General features: G+C 45.2%; 3 protein-coding genes across 3 annotated transcripts in view; 2 read left to right on the top strand and 1 right to left on the bottom strand.

Annotated features, from left to right (window-relative positions):
• Nucleotides 1-705: 705 nt before the first annotated feature.
• LOC119389616 (mitochondrial import inner membrane translocase subunit Tim22) lies at nt 706-4,438 on the bottom strand. Its single transcript, XM_037656968.2, has 4 exons — nt 4,183-4,438; nt 3,481-3,674; nt 1,994-2,066; nt 706-821 (listed from the first exon to the last, which is right to left on the bottom strand). Exons 1-4 carry the CDS (start codon nt 4,406-4,408, stop codon nt 745-747), a joined length of 570 nt encoding a protein of 189 aa, XP_037512896.1. The 5' UTR covers nt 4,409-4,438; the 3' UTR covers nt 706-744.
• Nucleotides 4,439-4,656: 218 nt separating this feature from the next.
• LOC119389615 (elongation factor Tu, mitochondrial) lies at nt 4,657-6,335 on the top strand. Its single transcript, XM_037656967.2, has one exon. It carries the CDS (start codon nt 4,799-4,801, stop codon nt 6,215-6,217), a length of 1,419 nt encoding a protein of 472 aa, XP_037512895.1. The 5' UTR covers nt 4,657-4,798; the 3' UTR covers nt 6,218-6,335.
• Nucleotides 6,336-7,045: 710 nt separating this feature from the next.
• LOC119389613 (mediator of RNA polymerase II transcription subunit 15) overlaps nt 7,046-21,226 on the top strand; it is a 122,114-nt gene continuing 107,933 nt past the window's right edge. Inside the window, exons 1-3 of the mRNA XM_037656964.2 lie at nt 7,046-7,198; nt 7,707-7,794; nt 10,045-10,096. Of these exons, the coding sequence (XP_037512892.1) occupies nt 7,128-7,198; nt 7,707-7,794; nt 10,045-10,096 (211 nt within the window). The 5' untranslated portion in view covers nt 7,046-7,127. The remainder of the gene's footprint in view (nt 7,199-7,706; nt 7,795-10,044; nt 10,097-21,226) is intronic.

Genomic DNA, 21,226 nt, shown 5'->3' with positions numbered 1-21,226 from the left:
ATAAATGTGTCGAGTTGCAATTTGTGTGCTTCCTGGAAGAACCATGCGAGAGTTTGAAAAAAAATGAAGTTTGCAGTTTGAAGAGCTATTGCCCCAGTACTAGATGCTTTGTGCATGCACAGAACTAACAGATTTATTTCTGCTACAGATATTCGATACATAGGCCGGCCTGGCCCTCCTTTGGGTTGTAGTTGTGTGCATGGCACCTACTTGCCGGCACAGAGAACCGAATTCAGAAAAAGCATCGTCACCAACACAGTAAGGACAACATACAAAGCCATAATCGCAAGGAAAGGTCTAATGAACACGGCTTCAGCAAAAAAAATTAAATTTCTTCCAGCACAGTCGTGCTACTTGCATTAGTGTCTCAACAGATTGCGTAGGTCAAACGTGAACAGGAAAACGTATTTAAGCCTGCATGTCTAGGCTGTGATTAAAAAATTTTTTTCCTGGCATCTGAGGTCCTCACACTTTTGCTAGCGACTATACATAACATGACCCCATCCTTCATCAAGCAAGACATCTGGTCCATTCACACTTGCCACATCATGGGCTTCGTTCTAAAGTACTAAACCATTTGAAGTCAGCTTAAAGCTCACATGCATAGTGGCACAAGTCTTTCCTGAAAGCACGGTTAGTGTCACTAGTTACTCCAGGCACCAAAAATAAATGTGAAACAGACCGTGAACTGTGTGTTAAATTGCAATATTTACTATAGTATGTACACATTAGCTTGACTAGGTGTCATCGGAGGTAGTAGTCAATAATTGTTGAGAATGCTGCAAATCCTGCGGCACCCAGGAGGCCCGGCTTTAGACCGGCTGGAAAGACAAGACAAGGTTAAACCATTACGACCTGATTTTTACTACTGTGAGTGTGTCCGTTAAGGTGATTCCCCTGATGTCAACATTCCTCACAGTAAAGAAAAAAAGAAGCATACAACTGGTCTAGGATTGCAAGAAAATCATGCCTGTCATTGATGAGAAGCATATCTTGACTGTCCTGCACGGGGATGACATGAGAATTGTTGTGAGAAAAAGAATCCATCATCAGATGGTCTACCTCTGCAGGACTGGCATGAACACGACACTACTTAGCTCTCACAATCAGATGTGTGCTGGCACATCAAAAGGGGGTCTTGAGTCATCACAGCAGAATCAATTAGCACTCAGTCAGCTAATACCTCTTGCTGTGTTACTTCAATTACTCAATGGTTCCAACAAGTCAATACTACTCCTTTTCACACATAGCATAAAACACTACAAAGGCTAAAGAGAATTCTCTCACTATCAACATGTTTGGTGAAAAAACAATGTCATGTAATTTGGTGCAACATTAAGCCTCTTACCTTTACGTTACATCTATTTACCTTACATGGAAGGCATAGCAGAGAATGGCTTCAATGCAATGCATGTGCTCATGACCAAACGTAACACATACTATGTTGCACACAGGAACGACAAAGATGTGATTTGAAGAAAGTTTATGCTCACAAGTAGTAATATGCAAAGTAGTTATTTTCTAGAAGGCATTGCAGATGAAGCCGATTTGCTGTGAGTGAGACTTTCATGACCACAGTGATTGCAGAGCTTCTGCTGGTTTGCCTGCTAGCTGTTAGTGCTACCAGCAGAAATGCTACGACGTGAAAACATGACTGACGCGAACGAAATACATAATATCCTCAAGCAACAGCTCGGAAGGCTCTAGGCTAATTGGGATTATTCTCCAACATGCATCCCACAAAACATCTCTACAACTCAATGTAGACCACAAAAAGACTGGTATTTATTGCGTTCTTCTCCTACTAAAATGCGAGCACCATGAACAAGAACAGAACTTCCAACCTCATTTTTAGTGGCTTCACACCCGAGCCAGAGCGGTAAGGTAACTTGATCGTTTTTGTTTCAATAACTTATCAGGGGTACAGTTCACCATAACATGGGATACATGTAGCTGCTTTGTCTAAAAATCTGCAAAAAACTGCCACACATACCTCGAAATCCTATTAGTCCTCCAGTTAGTGCCCCAGCCATGGTGCCGTTTTTCCAGTCTGTCTTTGCACGATGCTGGAGAAGGAAAGAAAAAAAAAGAGAGAACAGATTCATATTTTGTAGACACGTACAGATTAAACAACTTTCTCAAAAATTGGAAGCTTGGACATCCCGACTCTCACACATGAGGGCATTTCATGTTATTCGTCTTTGATGCTAGGCAGTAAACTCCTCAATGTCTGCATTTTCTTGGTCACGTATGGTCAAGCCATCAGGGCTGAAATAATGTTTTGCCGACTAACATTGATAACTTCCTCATATCTATGGTCACAGTATCTGCAGCTTCTAGGCCACCTAAGATTGATACCAGATTCTGGAAAGTGTGTCAATGCATGTGTAGCTTAGGAGCGCACAACCAGATACAGCATATTTCAAAGGAAATGCTTGTAACCACTTGTAAAACAATGCTCTCGACAACAAACATGAGTGACCTGTCATAAATATGCACTCACATTCCTTGACTCGGACAGTAGAGTGCCTGCACTTGGAGCCAATATTGTCATGGTGAATGGCTATGGTTACAAATGCGCTTTGAAAGGTGGATATAATATCAGCATTTTATGCCAGGATGTGATGACTGCAAACAGGGATGACACGGCCAAAATAATTCCTGCAAGCTGTGTACTTTATTGATGCACACTTCAATGACATTATGACAAAGCACTATGACAAGATCGAGTTGGCATGGAAGGCATACAGCACAGAAAGTTTGCATTGTGGCAATTGAGAACTTGAATTCGATTTCAAAATCATTCCTAATGACTACGAAATATAAGCTGAAACTGAGCAGCTGCAATTAGTGTATCAATGCAAAAGAGGGAAATTGAAACATCTTTATCACGAAGGATTATGGGTTGACAAAGCAGCTTCTGTTACCTGCCAGCACTACTGTGTAGATAGTGCCATACTTACAAGCCCATCAGTCTGTCCATTTGAACTTCATATCTACGTTGCACGACACGAAATGAAGATGATATATAGGGGGTCCTCTAATGAAAATGTCAATGGTGAAGATTCATGTGATGTACAGCTTGTGACCCACAACTCGGCACGCATAGCATTAATCCTTCTAGAAAGCTTCCTGAAAACCCTGCATATAATATTCCAGCAACTTACCGAGAACTGTGTGCCAAAGTTCTGTGACAAGATTTTTAGTTGACGGCACTTTTTAAATGGTATAGTACTTGGTTCATTATCTTTGCTGGCAGACTACACTAAGATTGTAAGTGTGCATGTGATCAGTGATGGCGTTCTCTACTGCGGAGAAAAATTCGGAATGCAAGCACGGTAAACTGCGCTTATCGGCGGACGCTCCAAAGCAATCTGGTCACAACATAGGAATGCATGGAACGTCCTTAAGTGCGCCCTTTAATGAACGAAGCCGCACTAGTCAACGCATATGTCAGCAGGCCGAAACCAGTCCTCTTACCGACTCAATGGTGCACTCGATGGCAGCGAACATGGCGCCGACAATGGCAAAGTTCTTGGCGTAAGACACGGACTTCGCCTTCATATCTGAAAACACCTGCCGCACCGTCATCTTCGAAGGGTCCACAGCACCGCCGGTGACATTTGGGTCCACGCTGGCCGAGAAAAGTCCGAGCGCCGCTCCGAATGCGCCACCTAAACACAACAAAACGAACACCGCAAGTCAATCAACTCGGCTATTTCGATAGCGATCGAGTCCGATCCAGAAAGAACCTCTCGAGAGCGATTGGCTCGTTACCACAGCTTGCGCGAGTAAGTCAATCGCAATTAAGAAACCCGATAGAGATCGGGCCCGATCGTAATCGAACGGTACACCGTGTGATGACCGTATTAATCGAGAGAACAGCCACTTTCATTTTTGTTTTAAACATTTCGGCCTTAAGTCTTCGTAAGGCGATAATTAGCAGTACGAAGTAATCGTTTTCACGGCGAGTGCCATGTAATTAAATAGAGGCTTTTCACGAGTGAAAAGCGAAAGTGAATCAAGGTCATTACATCACACTAAAGCTTCACAGCCTCACAAAATAGAACAGGTGATCACATTCGGTTTCATTTAGAGCAGTTGAATTCACGAAAAGTTGGCGAAAGAGGGGGTACAAAAACGACGGTCTAAAGGAAAGCAAGCTACGAAAAACATGCTAACCGAGAACACAGCTGATGCCGGTCTTGAAGGCGCAGCTTTCAAACACAGCTTCCACGCGCAGTTCATCCTTAGTTTTGATCTTGTGTGGAAACAGACCGGGGGGAAACACAATGTTCTCCTTAACTCGCTTGTTCGGCCCTATAAGCAAGCCCATCAACTCCGAGAAATTGATTTCCCGCACATTATTCGGCGCCTCCGGCGTGCTCGAACTGCTGGCAGCGTCCATTTTTAAACGACGCACGCGTTGCCAGATTTTATTGTGAAAGCGTTCTTCTTAGCGACGATATGATGTTCTCTGACGGTACTGTGATCTAAAGCATGTTCTGAGAATTACGTTAAAGTAAATAACGTTCTTTATAATCACATTATAGCGAAAACAATGTGATAAAATTATTGAAGTGGTACACTGCAACGAAAATTTTGGTTACAGCTGTCTCGACCGGCCGGTTTTTGTACACTTCCGCTTCCGGCTTCGGGAAAAGTCGCGTTTGCGATGGCTGAACGGCGTGGTTGACTGTGGAGGTGAAATAGACACACGATTTTTTCGCCGGTTACCCTAAACGTCGTGCCCTTCTTCTTTACTGAGGTTTGCTAGCGGCACCTCGGTGCTTCAACCATGGCGAGCACAATCCTTCATCGGTTGGTGGGAAGCAGCTCCCACATAACGTTCAAGACCCTAGTGAGCAAGCAGTGTTCGGCACCGTGCGCCTCCCGGTTATGGGTCGCCCAGCGCTTCTTGGCCACACCGACGCCCGCAACGGCGAAAAAGGTTTACCAGAGAGAGAAGCCGCACTGTAACATCGGCACGATCGGTCACGTCGACCACGGTAAGACTACGCTCACGGCTGCCATAACGAAGGTGCTCGCCGAGGAGAAGCTGGCGGCCGCTAAGAAGTACGAGGAGATCGACAATGCGCCCGAGGAACAGGCGCGTGGTATCACCATCAACGTGGCTCACGTGGAGTACGCCACGAAAAACAGGCACTACAGCCACACCGACTGTCCCGGCCACGCCGACTATATCAAGAACATGATCACTGGAACGTCTCAGATGGACGGCGCCATTCTGGTGGTGGCCGCTACCGACGGTGCCATGCCGCAGACCAGGGAGCACTTGCTGCTCGCCAAGCAGATCGGCATCGAGCATATAGTGGTTTTCTTGAACAAGGCCGACGCGGCCGACAAGGAAATGCTGGAGTTGGTGGAGATGGAGCTTCGCGAGCTGCTCACGGAGTTCGGCTTTAAGGGCGACGAGGTACCCATCATCACCGGATCTGCCCTCTACGCGCTCGAGGACAAGGAGCCCGAACTGGGCAGGCAAGCCGTGCTAAAGCTTCTCGAAACCGTGGACACTCATATCCCGACGCCCGTGCGTGATTTGGACAAGCCTTTCCTGCTTTCCATCGAGTCCGTTCACTCCATACCCGGCCGTGGCACGGTAGTCACTGGTCGGCTGGACCGCGGCACCCTGAAGAAAGGCATGGACTGCGAGATACTCGGCCACAACAAGTACTTCAAGTCGGCTGTTACGGGAATCGAGACGTACCACAAGATCTTGGAGGAGGCGCAAGCCGGTGACCAACTTGGAGCTCTGGTGAGAGGCGTCAAGCGAGACGAACTTCGGAGAGGCATGGTGATGTGCAAGCCGGGCACCATTCAACAGCACGACCGCTTCGAAGCACAAGTGTACGTTTTGAAGAAGGAGGAAGGCGGCAAGGAGAAGCCGATTCTCAAGTACTACCAGCCCACGATGTACTCTAGAACGTTCGACATCACCGCTAGGGTGTTTGTCGAAGGCCGCGACATGGTGATGCCCGGAGAAGACGCCAGGCTGGAAATCCGATTGTTCCAGCCCATGGCGATAGAGCAGGGGCAGCGTTTTACCCTCCGGGAAGGCCGAATTACGGCGGGAACCGGGGTCATCACCAAGGTCTTGCCCAACTTGAACGAAGAGGAGAGGCAGGACCTCCGCAAGTCCCAGAAGCAGAGAGAGAAGGACGCCTTGAAGAAGGCGGCTGCGCAGAAGTCATCGTAGGACGCCTTGGTGCTGACTTTGCTTAGCAAGTTTGACTAAGGCCACTGTAGATTTATTACCCCTTTTCATTCGTTTCATTTGCTTGTCTTGTATCAATAAAGAAGTCATTGTTATCGTATATTTCTCTTGTTTCTTCTTCAAAAGGCAAGGTCAGTCGACCATGATTCAGCAGGGGACCACATACATAATGATGTTAAAACAACGCCTGATTTTTACTTTGAATAGGGTGAAATATATCCGAAATGGTGAAAATGAGATACGCTTTTCAACTTGCGGGAACAAGAATGCGTCAGCCGTAAGCGAATGAGAGGCTCATTGACAGATTGAGATGACATGGTAGATTGTACATTTCATTTATAGATCGCTCAATTTGATACTGCCAGATCTCTTTCTGTTCGTCCACTAGCTAGGCCCCGGGTGGTGGTGGTGTACTCTTTATTACGCCCAAAAAGAGGGGACGGGAACCGAACCCACGGCCCGGTCTTCGCACTAGGCCGTGGGTTCGGTTCCCATCCATGGCTGCCGCATTTCGATGGACGTGCAATGCAAGAACTCCCGTTTACTTAGGAGCCAGAGGTGCTCAAAATTGATGCGGAGTCCCCTACTACGTCGTTCCTCATGATTATATGGTTATTTTGGAACCTAAACTTCGGAACATGCTCAGGACCAAACCAAAGTTTCTCATCCGTCGAACTGAAACCGCTGCAATATCGCCGAGTCCATGTGCGTACTCAAAATTGAACTTTTCAGGAAGTCAGTTTGTTGCTTGTGTATTCACGATGTGTAAAGTGTAAATGGAAGCTTGGTGTTTATTTTTTTCTGGATGCGCGGTCTACGTCTACGCGCTTTACGCAACCACCGCTGCTGTTTCGGCCTAGGCGGCGCCACGGGTGCATTTAAAAGGTTAGAAATGGCGGAGAACGCGCAAGGCGACCAGAGTTGGCGTACCCAGCCGTTTCGGCAAAATGTCAGGGGCAAAATGTAAGTGAACACTTCCCTAACTATCGGCGTTCCGCACTTTGTCAGCGCGCTCGTGTGAGCGATCGTTTACGTGCCGACAGGCCGTAAGTCGCCCCCTGTTTCGGCATTGCTCGGGGGGAGCGGCACTCGGTCGGGCAATCGGTGCATTTTTTTCTTCGTGTAAACAAGGAAAACCGCCAAGTTATGCGCGCTTGTCGTCGGTGATATAACGTCCGTTGTGTCACGAAGCAACCGATTCGCGACCTTCGGTTGTTTCATCCCCACGTTGAATGTTTATCTCGTTATTTAACGCGTGAGCGCTTTGCCTTGCGAGGTGAATACCCCTGCTGATAGTCATTCAAGAGCGAACGAACGCCGTACTACGTTTATACTGTCAGTCGAGTATGAATTGGCTTAGTTCTTTTTTCCTGCTTTGTTTTTAACGTGAATCGTCCACACCGCGGTGTTTTGAATGTCGGAGTGCGTGGCTGTGATTTGTTTGTGTTTGTTTTTTTTTTCTCCCGTTCAGTGAAGAAGCCATTCGTCAAGCGGCGAACCCTCCCTTTCGGAGCGCGACGGAAATGGAGAACCACGTATTTCAAAAGGCCAGATCCAAGGTGAGCTCTGATCAAAGATTCTGACTTAAGCTTAGTTTCGCGCCAAGATATAAGGCATCATTGAAGGGCACAGAGAGGTAGTCATTTGTGATACTCAGAACCCTTAGTGGCGCTTTTAAATGCGCAGGATACTCAACTGCACGTTTGAAGTGTAACATGCGAGTGACATGCTATTGATGTTTAGTATATCCTGACAAGCATTTTCTAGAACTGCAGCACTGTGGTGGGGCATAAAAACAATGCTTTATTAGGGGACGTTAAGCATATAAGCATCACCTTGTGCCATCTTGGATATTAGACTATCGACATGCAGACGAAAATAATGTTGACAGTGACACGTCTAAAACAGGCGTGCTGCGTGAAAAACTGTCTCATTAGATCTCTTTACAATCAGTGTGTCAGTGAACATAGAAGTGGCATGTATACGGAATACAGAAATGAAGGATTTGCCATGCTTATTTTTTAAAGCATCGAATAACCAGTTCATAACTGTTAGTTGATAAACAGGTGACTGGTGTTGTAGATATTTTTATGTCAGGTTGCATTTGAGTACTTGTATAACAACATGCACTGGGTACTTCTCGTTGTGAAATATTTATGCACAGTAGGTTATTTTTTGTTGTAACACAATGTTGTAGGACTGTACTCGGGAGGACAACCTTTCCTGGAAGAGTTGTGAAAGCTACAATGTCACGCATGCTGTTTTGATACATGGCACAAAATCGTGTGGCATATTTATTAATAACTTGCATATTCTCCAAGCCCAGATAATCATTACTCACTTTATTACCAGCAAAGCAAAATTATTGAAAGGCGTGTGTAGAATATTACTTTAGTGGCACCTTTCAATAAAGTGTCTTCCTTTTTATTCCCCACTTCTTGAATTGCACCATGCTTTCTGGACTGCCCCTTATCCGCTGCAAACATAGCATCACCTGTGTTTTCAGGCCCGTGGGATGTTACAAACATGCCATTTCATTCTCCAAAAAGAGATTCTTACCATAGTTTGGCGAAAAGTGGGTTTTAAAACTGACTAAGACAGATGCATCGTACAGATGTGTGCATTGTATATTGTAGATCGTACAGATGTGTGCGTCGTAAATGCAAGGGTATGACAGAGTACGCCTATATTATTTACATTTATATTTGACAGAGTGTTCGTGTGAGTGAATGAATCGAGGCATAAGCTCTTGTGTTCCCTTGCGTGGACGGTGACATTAAAATGTTTCTTTTCATTTTATAAGAATATCTCTTTTATTCACAGGTTGAATGTGTATGTTTCCCTATAGTTGGGTTCCACTTTAGAAGGAAGTGGCATTTCCACCTCAAAGGCAGATGCACTTAAGCCTGCACCAATGAGCACGTGCTCTAGACCGACGATCAGTGACTCCACCATAGGAGAACATTGCCGAGTACATGTGCGGGACTATTTCTTCAGTCGTGCAGGCAATTGGCTGCTGTGCTTTGGTCATCTGGGCCTTCTTAACCCCTTGCAACACACATTCTGATCGACTGTCTATAAATACGTGAAATTTTGATGCGAGAGTTCTGGAGACCAAATTGAAAGCAGTTGGAAGTTTTGGAATAAGTTATAGTGTATATTACAGCAATTAATTGTAATGACAACATAAATAATTATCCAGTTATTGTACAGTCAGTCATGCCATATCTGCTCATAAACTGAATTCAATGACCCACTCAAATTACATGCAATAGTTATCTGCTGGCAGCGAGCACTCCTAAAAAGGTAAAAAAAAATATTTGAAATTCCTGCTGAAATGCCCCCTGTCCAACAATTCGTGAAACACGATACTTGCTTCACCAAAGTGATTGTTTGTAGCAAAATATCTAAAGCAGAAGTGATACAAAGGAACTCGAAGCAACAAGAGGGATTATTTTACCATCAGCTCAGTGTTTGTAGTCTCTTCCCTGCCAATAGCGCACAGAAACGGCAAAAGTAAGTCGCATCTCCGAATGAAGACGTTGTGTGGCACAGGGTTAAGTTTGTGCTTTCTTAAGTTGTGTTTGACTGTAGATGTGTTCGCACAATGTGGATACAAAGCCAAGAGTCAAACCAAAATCAGCTGCAGAGTGCTGTAATGCGTGGTGGAGTAACAGGAATGCTTAGCTGTTGTAGCACCATGGGAAGCTTGCACTGAGACACAAGTTTCGAGCATTGTCTTAGCTAAGGAGTGTTCTTTGATGCCATGGAATGACATAGAATGTGTGATGCAACGTTTGCACTTGCAGGACGAGTACCTCTCGTACGTCGCGAGACTCATCATCCACGTCCGGGAAATGAGTGAGTGGTTGTTTTAAATAGCATGCCGCTTTAAAACATATCTGCTTGCAATGAATGTAGTACTGCACGGCTAAGCAGGCCGCAGTGCGTTGTCAAACCTGGCATCGTCCGTCTTGTGTCGAGTGCACAACTAGTGTTTCTTTCAGAAGCTACAAGGCATCTTCTTCGAATCATAACAAGCCATGTCAGACCAAGCATTAGTTTGTGAATTGAGTCACATATGCGAGCCCATAGTTGGAAAGCTTTTGTTATTTTGGTTCATTTTATAGTTCACTGCAGGGAATAGAGACACAGGGACAAGGCTAGATTGTCGCTGACGAGCCTGTTATAAGCAGCAGACTCAAGTCGAACTGTCGCCATGTAGCCTTTCTTTTTTTCAGCACTATTTCAATGCCTGATGTCTTGGGCATATTATGTGAATATCTGAGCACTGTGTGGAAGGCAGTCAGCTGTTGCCATGTTTTGCCTTAACATCTTTTGTGATGGGAATAGAAAATTTTAGCGTGTACAGCATTCCAGTATACGTAGAGGATTTTATGGACTATCGGGTTACTGGCTGATAATATCGACACCTTGTCACACGTTGGGCAGCCACAATGACTAATACGTACATTACATTGTTTTTGCAGAGTATCAATGACAAAAAAAAGTTTAAAAAGCAAAGCGTTTGGAATTATGCCACTGCTGCGAACGTAAACCAGCAGAGAAGTAGAATACGCTTGGTTTCTACGATAAAAATTCTCTGTTTGCCAGGTTCTTTGCGCCGCCAGATGGCGCCACCTATATTCAGCGCTCATGTTTACGGCTGCGGTAATTCGGTAATGCGCTAGCGCTAAGATATTTACAAGCAAACTAAAACCCTCTAATAAGTAGGCATACGTAGCAGCTGTGTGCTTGCCGGCACAAATAATTGTATCCACCTCACCACACCTGGTTGTTTTTGAACCTCTTTCCTTCTGGTTTAGTGTTGTTTCGTATTCGGGTACTTACAAATGAAACTACACTCTAAGCAATGCAAAAAAGAGGTAGGTAGTTTTAGCCATGAGGCCTCTTAGTATTGTACACTGGTGTACACATTCATTTGTATGCATTTTTTGTACATTTCCAGTAGCAGCTAAGAGATTGTGAGTGAAAGCAACTTAAGCCACATGACGATTGGCCAATCCCGGCTCTAGCACAGCCTGTGTGCACAATAGACTGCCATGTATCAGGAGAGGCAGCTGAAAGTATACATAAGTCCTTGTATAGTCGCTGTGAATAGACAAGTCAACAAAACCTGTGCCACATGTCTACTGGAGAGATGTGCTTTTGAAAATAGCAGCAAGGCCACACAGGACAACTAACACTTAGTACGACCTTGGTTGAGCCCTGGAGAGCTGAGCACTCCTAATGTGAACGTTACAGCTCAAGTTTATATTTATTATTCCTTCAACAACCAGCTAGGACATTACAAGGAATATACAGATTGAACCACCACTTTGCTTTAAGGGGAAGGCGGGGAGGCTAATTCCTTTCAAGGTCACAGAGGTCATCTAATTGACAGTGGATTGGCTGTATTATTAATGTTTGAGCTCATAGAAATTTTGATTGTGTAGCCAGTCTGCATGGCACACTGATGGAGAAATGTACTCTATGCTGCTCTCTGTATTGTGTAATTATTTGGTCTGTTGAACTTAAGAGGGAAAAGAGTTGAACACAAATTTCTTTGGGTTTTAGTGTGGCTGCTAAGTGTCTGAATGCCATTTTGTGCATGTTCGTAGTTGTTAATGTTTGGCTGAGCTAAAATTGGGACGACAGGCTACAATGCAGGACAAGGGTGGCTGGGATGTCTACAAGGAGAACACTGGCAACTTTACTTACGAATGGCATATCGAACCATTTATACTCGGCGACAACTTATCTTGACAGTGGAGCGAAGGCTACGGAGGCGAGGCTTCCGCACATTCGTGTTGCTTCGCAAGTAGTACAGCTGCTTGCGGCTGTTTTCGGTTTTGCTTGCTCGCATTGTTAACGCGTTTAGAAGATTATATACACGAAAAATGTGAATGGGAGAAACATTTCGATTTTTCAGTGTGCATTTTAGTGTCATATTATGAGTGTATTTTTCTTGGAGGCACGTTTGTGGCCGCACGCTGACCCACTACGTCATGGACACCATGTTTACTTTGGAAAATGGGCGTGCTGAAAAGGTGATACTGTCTAAGAAATGGAAAGAACAGGAAGGGATTCTTGCAAAGTGAACAATATCTGTATTTTACCTACGACTTCCCCCAACTGTTTCAGTCTCATATTAAATAAAGCAGCATTTATTTCAGCAAGTCAAATGAGAAAATTATCAGTAAACTTAAGTACTATTTTTTGGTGCGGTAGCTGGCATGTGTTTCTGTGCTGTAGCTTCCACAGTGCTGTCAAGAAAAGTTGTCACCGAGTATAGATGTGCGTGTGTTTGAATTATAGGTCTTTTTCTGTGTTGGAAGAGGCAGCTACTATTTCATCACGTGCTCATTACACGTCGAAGGCAAAAATGTTGACATCTGTGAAGATACGTGTGTATGAAAATGTGACTGTTTGGCCCAAAAAGGTGAAATGGCGTTGTTACTGAACAGCATCCTAAGCACTATGATGACCTGCATATAAGGGGACAGAAGGTTTGTTGAGAAATTCAGTATGCTTTGGGAAAAACAGTGGCCTATTCAGTGGGATGGGTGATAGCATGCAACGGGAAATATGCCTCGACATTTCATATACGACTTGTGGAAACTATACTTGGTTGGGCGAAATTATTTGCTTACACTTCACCTAGCCTCCCATCTTAGTGGTTTATCCTAGCCCTTCGCTACTGTGTGCCTCATAATCGTACTGTGGTTTTGGAAACCCTAGAATATTTTGCCCTATGCCTAGAGCACACTCAGATCAGCACAATGTGGGCATACTTCTTGATCAACTTTGCTGTTGAAAGGTTAATAACCTTTTGCTTAGAAATCCCGTGCTAGTCATACATCTGACCTTCTTTGATTTGCTTGAACTGAGCTAAAGAATTAACCAGTAAGTGTGATAATTGCACTATGAGGAGTTAGACACTCATGTGCCTCATTATGCACTCAGTATTATTCTATGAGCTGATGACAGCACTGTACTTAAATGTTTTTTTTTTATTTGTTTAGTAGTACCTTCTTGGCTGACTCGGTTGAAGAAACTAGGAATGATTAAATTTTAAGTTTTCTGGTCATGATTTTTAAGGGAGAGTGGAGGGGGATGGTGTAGGAGAAGTTTCTCTTTCTTTTTATGGCGTATATTTATGAAATAATTGTGGTTAGGTGTTGATTGCCTCAAGTTACCCACTGCACGCTTCAAGAAATTTTATGCTAAACTAATCCTGTAGCAGCTCCGAAGGAAATTGGACATGTTTGGGTACGTAATGCCCCTTTCAGAGAGAAGATAGCAACAAGCGAATTTTATTAAAGGTAAAGGCAGTGCTGGCCATATCTTTCAGGTTCCTGCACACAGAGGTATTCCAGGGAATGCAGAAGCACACAACATGACGCCATGACTGTACAAATAGCAGAGATAGGAAAAGAGCCGCGCTACCATCGGGCGAGTGAAATTATACGCCAGGACTAAACGAAGCGAAAGAAAGACACAGGGACACAGGCAGACCAATGATATATTTCAACGTGCCAAGCCCCCAACTGACTCCAGACGTCGCGTGACGAGAAATCGTCACATTAACAAGGCAAAGAAATGGTACGGTAGTGAACCCTGCTGTGGCCTATCGATGGTGTCAAGTAGACAGCTGCACGCGATGTGACAAAACGGTCCAAGTGCACTGCATGTAGCCTTCAAATTGCGCCGCATTTAAAATGCACCTTGTGGGAACACGGAGTGTTGACTGCCTAAAGGTAGCAGGATATCCAAGGACCTCCTATCTTTGGCAGAGACGACGAGGTGCTGTAAAGTACTGACAAATTGAAACGCACAACTTTAGGGCGAAGTAATGCGTGTACTTTCATTTCCAGCGTCTACAGTTCATGTCATGTCAGCGTAATTTTGAGTCGAACAATTACATCAGAGCCAGCATTACCTTTAGAGGCCAGATTTGGAGCGACATGATGTGCTTATCAGGAGCAGTTGCTCATAGCGGTCGTTATACTAAAGCGAAACACTGTCATGTTTATATCCGTTTGTACTGTACAAAGGGTGGTGCATGCTGAACCGCAAGTTCGTCTATGTAAGCCTCCGTAGAAGGAACAACCAACCTTGTGAATTAATTTGTTGCCCGTGCCCCGACACAATGTGCCCATTTATTTTCTAATTCTCCTTTTGATTAGTTCTTAATAAAGCTCATTCACCACTCTCGCTAAGCTTGATGTCACTACATTGTTATTGGTGTTGTCAAACTATGATATTAAGGAAAGAGTTTGGTTCAATACGCATTTAAAAGTCGCGACCTTTGACCTTTTCTGTTTGTGAACTTGGGCTGCAGCCCTTGCAGTTGTGTGTTTACATGATAAGTTGAGTCTACCTTCAGTTTGCACTTGTGGGGGCTGCAGGAGTAGCTGAAAATTTGTGAGGTAAGAGAAAGTTGCTTGAGCACAGTCACTTCCGACATTTTCTAGCAGATTTAGTTCTGAGAAGTTACTTTTACGAAACGCCCTTAATTTTACAGTTAAAAGTGTACGGCAGCCTCATTACTTGTGTTGCATCACCCCCACTACCAGTGAAAAAGAGAAAGCAGTGCCACAGCCTTAGTGGTGACATCATTGCTGAAGGCATATCGGTGGTTGGAAAAGAAACCTGGTGTGCCGGCTGTTGTTCCCTAGAACGATAACTCATTGATGCATTTAGCTGGACTGGTTGGTACTGACTTAATGAATCCATAATACTACAGACTACACAGAATGACACTAGTGGTTCACCTGTATCATTCTGTGTGGTCTGTAGTTTGTTTTTCTACTATTATGGATTCATTGAGTTGCTTGAAACTTTGTTGAAGTGGTTTTGTTGGGATTTCGCTACTTTGTTGAATGGCATGCTTCTATATGTTGACATGACTACTTTAACCACTCACTCCCCCCCCCCCTTAACCTGGTTATTTATTTTTGTTAAGGAACGCACCAACGATGGTGCTGCTAATTACGAGGTCACAGGTTCGGTTCTGTGCTTTGGCAGCTGTATTTTGTGAGAGATGAATTACAAAAAAATGCACACGCACATTGGTTAAGTAACAGCAGGCGGTCAAAACAATTTGGAGTCCACTGTGATGTTTCTCATAGCCAAACTGTTTTGTTGGGATATTAAACTCAATCAACCAATCAAGTTTTATTGCTCTTTATAAACAGAATACTTTAGATTAGGATTAAAATTGCCGAAAGATTTCAGGCTGTGCCCATCTTAATCGATTGGGCACTAGCTGCTTTATTAGTTAACGTTTCAATCAGTGCAATCACTTAATTAACTTTATCGGTTCCTGAAAAGTGCAAGGAGGAGGAGGAAACAACTTTATTGAGTAGTAGGGAAGGGGGGAAAGGGAGCCAGGACATGGGGGATCGCCGATACACGGCGTTGTCATCTGGTGGCGGAAAGCGAACACGGAACAGTCCACGTGCGGCGGAAGGCCGGCAGGTGGCGACGCTACGTCACTAGGCTTGCTAAATAGTGAGCTGTTTATCCTACAGGTGGCAGCTGCGTTGTTGCTGCGGTAAATTGTTCGATGGTGAAGTGTTTGCCGAGCCGTCGTGGTATAACTTCGCCTGCTGTTGCAGTAATAATTGTAAAGGGCAGAAATTATGCATATGAGACGATAAAACGCATAAGTAAAGACAGGTATAAAACGCCGGTAATTAATTAGGAGACCTGCGCTGGCGCAGCCGCCCGCATTTTCGTTGAGGTTCTTGCTCGCACACCGAAATGCCGCAGTAGGCGGAAGTAACAAAGTCACTCACGTAAGCAAAATTAATGCGTGCGATTCGCTAATAGATTCGTCCATTATTAATTAGTCTGCAAGTTTTGCCGGTGGGGGAGCGATAGTGGATCAGTTTGTTTTTTTTCATCTTATACCCCCCCCCCCTTTCTTTTCTAAGCAGGAGCTTGCTTTGATGCTAGCTTCGCTCGGTGAAACCTTCTGGACGTCACTTTAAAAACTGCTGACATAAGCTCAGAAAGGAAGCGAGACAGTGACGTCATTGTTCGGCTTGCTTGAAGGCACTAACGTGGCAGGTTTTTTCGTGTGCGCGCGTTTGCGTGCGTTTGCTGCAGCATTCCTCTATCATAATCGGAGCCGGTACTTTAACCCTGTGTGGTTCGAATGCACGATAATCTGATAGAGCTCATCGAGATTGATTGATTGATTGATTGATTGATTGATTGATTGATTGATTGATTGATTGATTAAAGCGATATTTAACGTTGCTGTCTCTGACATCCGCATTTGAACCAGAGCGGGGAGGATGTAGTTTGGGCGGACTTTATACAGCGGTTGCTGCCCTTTCTGTGGTTTCAGGCGTGATTGCGTTGCGCATTTCGACATTGGACTATATTTCGGTCCACTACATGCAATGAAACAAGAAAATTTCAAACAAGCACGACGACATATGCGCGCTCTAATGCATCAACATCAAGATGCATGCAATGCAGGTTAATCGAATGATGGCTGCACGTACGTAATTAAGTAGGGAAGTGGCGCTCTAAAAAAAAAGAAAAAAAAAACCTCAAGGACAGTAAAAAGAGAGAAACAGAGAGGAAATAATGGATGATTCACTGCAGTCCTAAGGTCGCTGCATACTGTAGCTGTGATTCTTCTAAGGTATACACACCGGATTCGCTTTATTAATCACGATGTATCTTTTGCCGAATGCTCTGTGTTGCCGATACCCCAGGTATTCGAGCCTTGAAATAAAAAAAAAACAGCACAAAAGACAGAGGATCAGTAAAAGAAGGCCTCTCAAACAGCAATGTTGTCTCTATCCTTCTTTTACTGGTCATCCCTGTTTTGCGCTGCTTTTTTTTTTTTATTTCAAGTATGTCGTACCAACTCGCCCAAGCATCCACTTTAGGTGCATTGAGCCCTTCCCGTACAAAAATGACCAGGGGTGGCTTTCCCTCATCAATGCTAGCCACTAGGAGATGCACCCTTTACAGGGGACCAATATGGCTTCGACGCCGTCGGTTCGCTGCTGCATGCATTAGATTAGTTTCCTTCCTATATTCTATCGATTGTATAATATATAACTGCGGACAAATGCTATCGCACACAGACACGCGCCAGAAATCATTTCCGTATTTTTTGAAAGGCGAGAGCGATGGCTGTCGCGCTGGCTCATTAGCGGGCGCCTTAGTCCGGCGGTAGGGATCGGAGGACGGACGCGTTGCCAGCGGCAACCGGCGTTAGATAACGCGCTTATTTTACTACCCTCATTACGTTGCTCTCGTCCGCGTATTTTTATAGGCCTGTTCCTGCGATCTGTAGCGTTAACCGGCTTCCCGTGTTCCCACCCCTATTTCCTTTGCGTCCAGTCGTTGCGTAGGTTGGCGCGCAGTCTTCTTTGTTCTTTGATTATTTTACTTCTCCCTAAAGGGGATCGCCGCGGCGAAATGAGAGTGGAGCCCGCTAGTGTCGCGTTAGAGCTGCTCCGTCTAGCGCGCTATCGGATCTATACAACCCGGCCGCGTCTGCGTTTTCCTTTTTCCCCATTTTTTTTTCGAGGTAGGGGGGTAGGGTGGGGCGTCAGTTATCGTCATAGACGTCGACGTCGCGTTAATTATTTGCGCGGTGAGGCGAGTTAGTCCCTCTCCTCTTTTGTCTCCCCGCGGGCCGCTGCTTTCTTTCTTTCTTTCTTTCTTTCTTTCTTTCTTTCTTTCTTTCTTTCTTTCTTTCTTTCTTTCTTTCTTTCTTTCTTTCTTTCTTTCTTTCTTTCTTTCTTTCTTTCTTTCTTTCTTTCTTTCTTTCTTTCTTTCTTTCTTTCTTTCTTTCTTTCTTTCTTTCTTTCTTTCTTTCTTTCTTTCTTTCTTTCTTTCCGCCCCCTCTTCTCAGGGCTGCCGTTCATCGTTCTCCGATGACGTTTTCCCTTTCCCCGATCGCCAATCCTTGCTGGCGTTCCCCTATAATTCCTTTCCGAAGGATCCTTCATCCTTCGCTCGGCTATGACGTACGCTCACACACGAAAAATAAAAAAAAAAAGGACAGAAAGAAAGGAGAGCGAGGAGGGAAGCTCGGGGATATTATATAGCGGGAAAGGCAAGGGTGGCTGCCGCTGCCTCGGCTCGGCTCGGCTCGACCCTTCTAACAGCAGCCATTGGTCAGTCGGAGTGACGTAAGTCGTGACGTGGTTCGTTACGTCACGCCGGCACCTCGTCGACTCCCGCGCGTCGACCCGGAGTGCCGTCCGCCATGAGTGCGCCTATTTTTTTTCTTTCTTGTTTTTTTTTTTGTTTAGTGCTCTTCCCGAAACCAGCCTTTGTCCTCTGTCCCTCTCACTCGCTCTCGAGTTGCTTTTGTGGGTTTTATGCGCGTGTGTTAAGTTTTTTTTTTAAATTTTAAGTACTCTTGCTGATCTGCGCGCTTCTGTCGACGTAACGGAAGGGTATATAGGCTATGAGCTGTAAAGAAAAGCGATCTCGAAGCTCAGTGGCAGTGTTCAGTGTCGTGCATGTGCGGGGGCTCATCGATATGTTTTACTTTTACCGGCGGCGCTCGCAACGCAGCTGCGTTGTGTTAGGTGCTCAGCTAAGTTTCTCTTCGTGCCGTCGTGTTTAGTGGCAAGTGTTGGAGGGATAACTCCGTGAGACAGGATACAGGAAGCAGGAACGCAGATGAAATATTGCAATTTTGTTTATATGTGCCTCTCTGTCTCGCTCCCTACGATCGACTTAAACTTCTGGCTAGCTTGTTTGTTTTGTCTTCTTTCTTTCATAATGTCAGCATGCTGTTATAGAATTGCTTTAACTGGGCTCTCCTTCCACCCCCTTTTCCTTTGTTTTCTTTTTTTTTTGTCGTCCGTAATCAGTTTTAGAGGCGTTCGATTTCGTCGGTGAGGTTGTGCTTCGGTTTATATTTGAGCTCAGCATTCTCGTACGATTCGTAGTGCGCGGTGTTCAGCGTGTTTTCTCTCTCGTTCTGTGTCTATCCGTGCCCCCCCCCCCCTTTTTTTTAAACCTTGCTTTGTTCCGAGTGCGGAATGACAGCGACTCAGCCGTAGCAGAAATGAATCGCATTCTAGACGGTCTCTTTCTTCCTTTTTCTTTTTTTTTTTAGGAACTCTGAACCAACAATGTGTACAGCTGCTCAGGTTCGCGTGTTGCCTTACGTACGCGTAGTGAATACTCCGCCAATTCGCAAAAGGAATTATGGCGTAGTGGGCACTTTGCAACTGTACTTGCTTTAGGCATTCTGCGATAGTTTGAAACGGCCAATGTTATACGCGCACAGATGTTTCTTTTCCCTGCGGCGCGTTTGAGGTGTCTACCGGGAAGTGAAGCTATAGGCTAGCGATTGAGAAGGCGATGCGAACGGGGCCCGATAATGCTATCGTGTTCTACTCTTGAAGGCGACGCTCAAGCGTCCTCCAAGCTTTTTTTTTTTTTTTTGCACTTTCTCTCGCTCTCATTTCTTTCTCGTGCTCAGTTCACGACCACGAGCGTGATTTATTAGGACGTTCGCTCTTTGTTGTCTAATTAATAACCACCTTTTCACCGTTATACAATTGCCGCGTACACCGTCTGCGGGCGTAGCGCGGCGAAGCCTATATACACAATTGTGCGCCCGTCTCAGCTCTCCCCATTGGGGAGGTAAAGAAACGGCGGCGTGAACCCGAGGAGGGAGACAGCCCGGGCCGTGCTTCCGCGAATCTTTCATTTCCCGCGCCTCCCCCCCCCCCTTGTTCCGCCTCGCGAAGCCGGAAGCGAGGCCACGTTCGCCGGAAGGAGATGACGTTGACCGAGCACCTTCTGCGGCGACGCAAGGAAATAGAAGGAGGCACTCAATGAGGCGGAATGTGTGCGTTGAGTGTGTATTCTGACGTACAGAGAAAGTTGAACATTTCTAACGAAAGTTTTCGAAGGAACGGCGTTGACCACACGAAGACGAAGAAGGGCAGCGCGGAAAGAGCGGCTAACGCTAAATGAAGCGGGGCATTGGAAGTTTGATGTTCGTTTGATTATTGAAGGCCTTAGATCAAACGCGGAAAGTGACCGTCAGCGTCAAGAAGATGACGAAAAAAAAAACCACAGCATATCCACGGAGTGAATGATGATGAGTGGGCGAGGCTGCGGAGGTTCATCGGTAAACCGTGAATCTTCCGTGAATTCTGCCCAGTACATCATCACCGACGTGAGATCGGGCGCGTTTATACTAAAGGTTCGATGAGTTATGATGACTTGCAGCTCACTTTAATTTTACATGTACGCTGTGAATTTTCATTGTTTAGAAAACCATTGCTTTAGAAAACATCTGGCGTCTTTCGTTAAGCAGCTGGCGTCTTTTCGTTTTGCTTTAGAAACATCTGGCGTTCTTTCGTTTGCTTTTACAAAACATCTGGCCTCTTTCGTTGGTTTATTTCATCAATCAACGGCGTTTTGAACAAAATTTTTATTGTTTAATCCACGCACAGGAGAAATCTCACCAGGCACTACCTTGGAGGTAAACAATGGCTGCTAATGGGAATGAGAGACAGAAGTAGTCGGGCTTTTAGCTAAACTTACACTTTCTACTTACTAACGTTTCCTACTGGAACATGCCAATGGCGCTAATGGGGAATGAGAGACAGAAGAATTCGGCTTTTAGTTACGCGCACGCTGCGAATTTTTTATTGTTCAACAACGCACAGGAAAAATCTCCACCGGCACCCCTTGGAGGTCAAGCGTAAGATTTGTTACGGACTACGACTACTACTACTGCTATACTACGACGACGACGACTACGAGGGACGAAACGGGGTGACGCCTTAAGGAGCCTTCGCCCCTAAAACATCATCATGACGTCACAGGTTGCCGGAAATTCGGGGGGTCAATCGTGAAGCCATTACATGACATCGTTGCTTGGTCAAAGGTGGGCCGATCCCTGAGGCACTGCAAAACCACTGGGCGCAGAATATTTCTGAGGGGAGAGGGGGAGGCGGGGGTGGGGGGAAAGAAGTA

This window comes from Rhipicephalus sanguineus, chromosome 4, assembly GCF_013339695.2.
Source record: "Rhipicephalus sanguineus isolate Rsan-2018 chromosome 4, BIME_Rsan_1.4, whole genome shotgun sequence".
In the NCBI taxonomy this organism is placed as follows: domain Eukaryota; kingdom Metazoa; phylum Arthropoda; class Arachnida; order Ixodida; family Ixodidae; genus Rhipicephalus; species Rhipicephalus sanguineus.
The sequence above is the reverse complement of the archived record's forward strand: the minus strand, read 5'-3'. Positions and strand labels throughout refer to the sequence as shown.

Bases quoted from the DNA above. Each gene is read 5' to 3' on its own strand.
- LOC119389615 (XM_037656967.2), top strand. From the start codon at position 4,799: ATGGCGAGCACAATCCTTCATCGGTTGGTGGGAAGCAGCTCCCACATA.
- LOC119389616 (XM_037656968.2), bottom strand. From the start codon at position 4,408: ATGGACGCTGCCAGCAGTTCGAGCACGCCGGAGGCGCCGAATAATGTG. The intron at 3,675-4,182 runs GTTAGCATGTTT...TGTTGTGTTTAG, and splicing joins CGGCATCAGCTGTGTTCTCG to GTGGCGCATTCGGAGCGGCG. The intron at 822-1,993 runs GTATGTGTGGCA...TTGTCTTTCCAG, and splicing joins AGGACTAATAGGATTTCGAG to CCGGTCTAAAGCCGGGCCTC.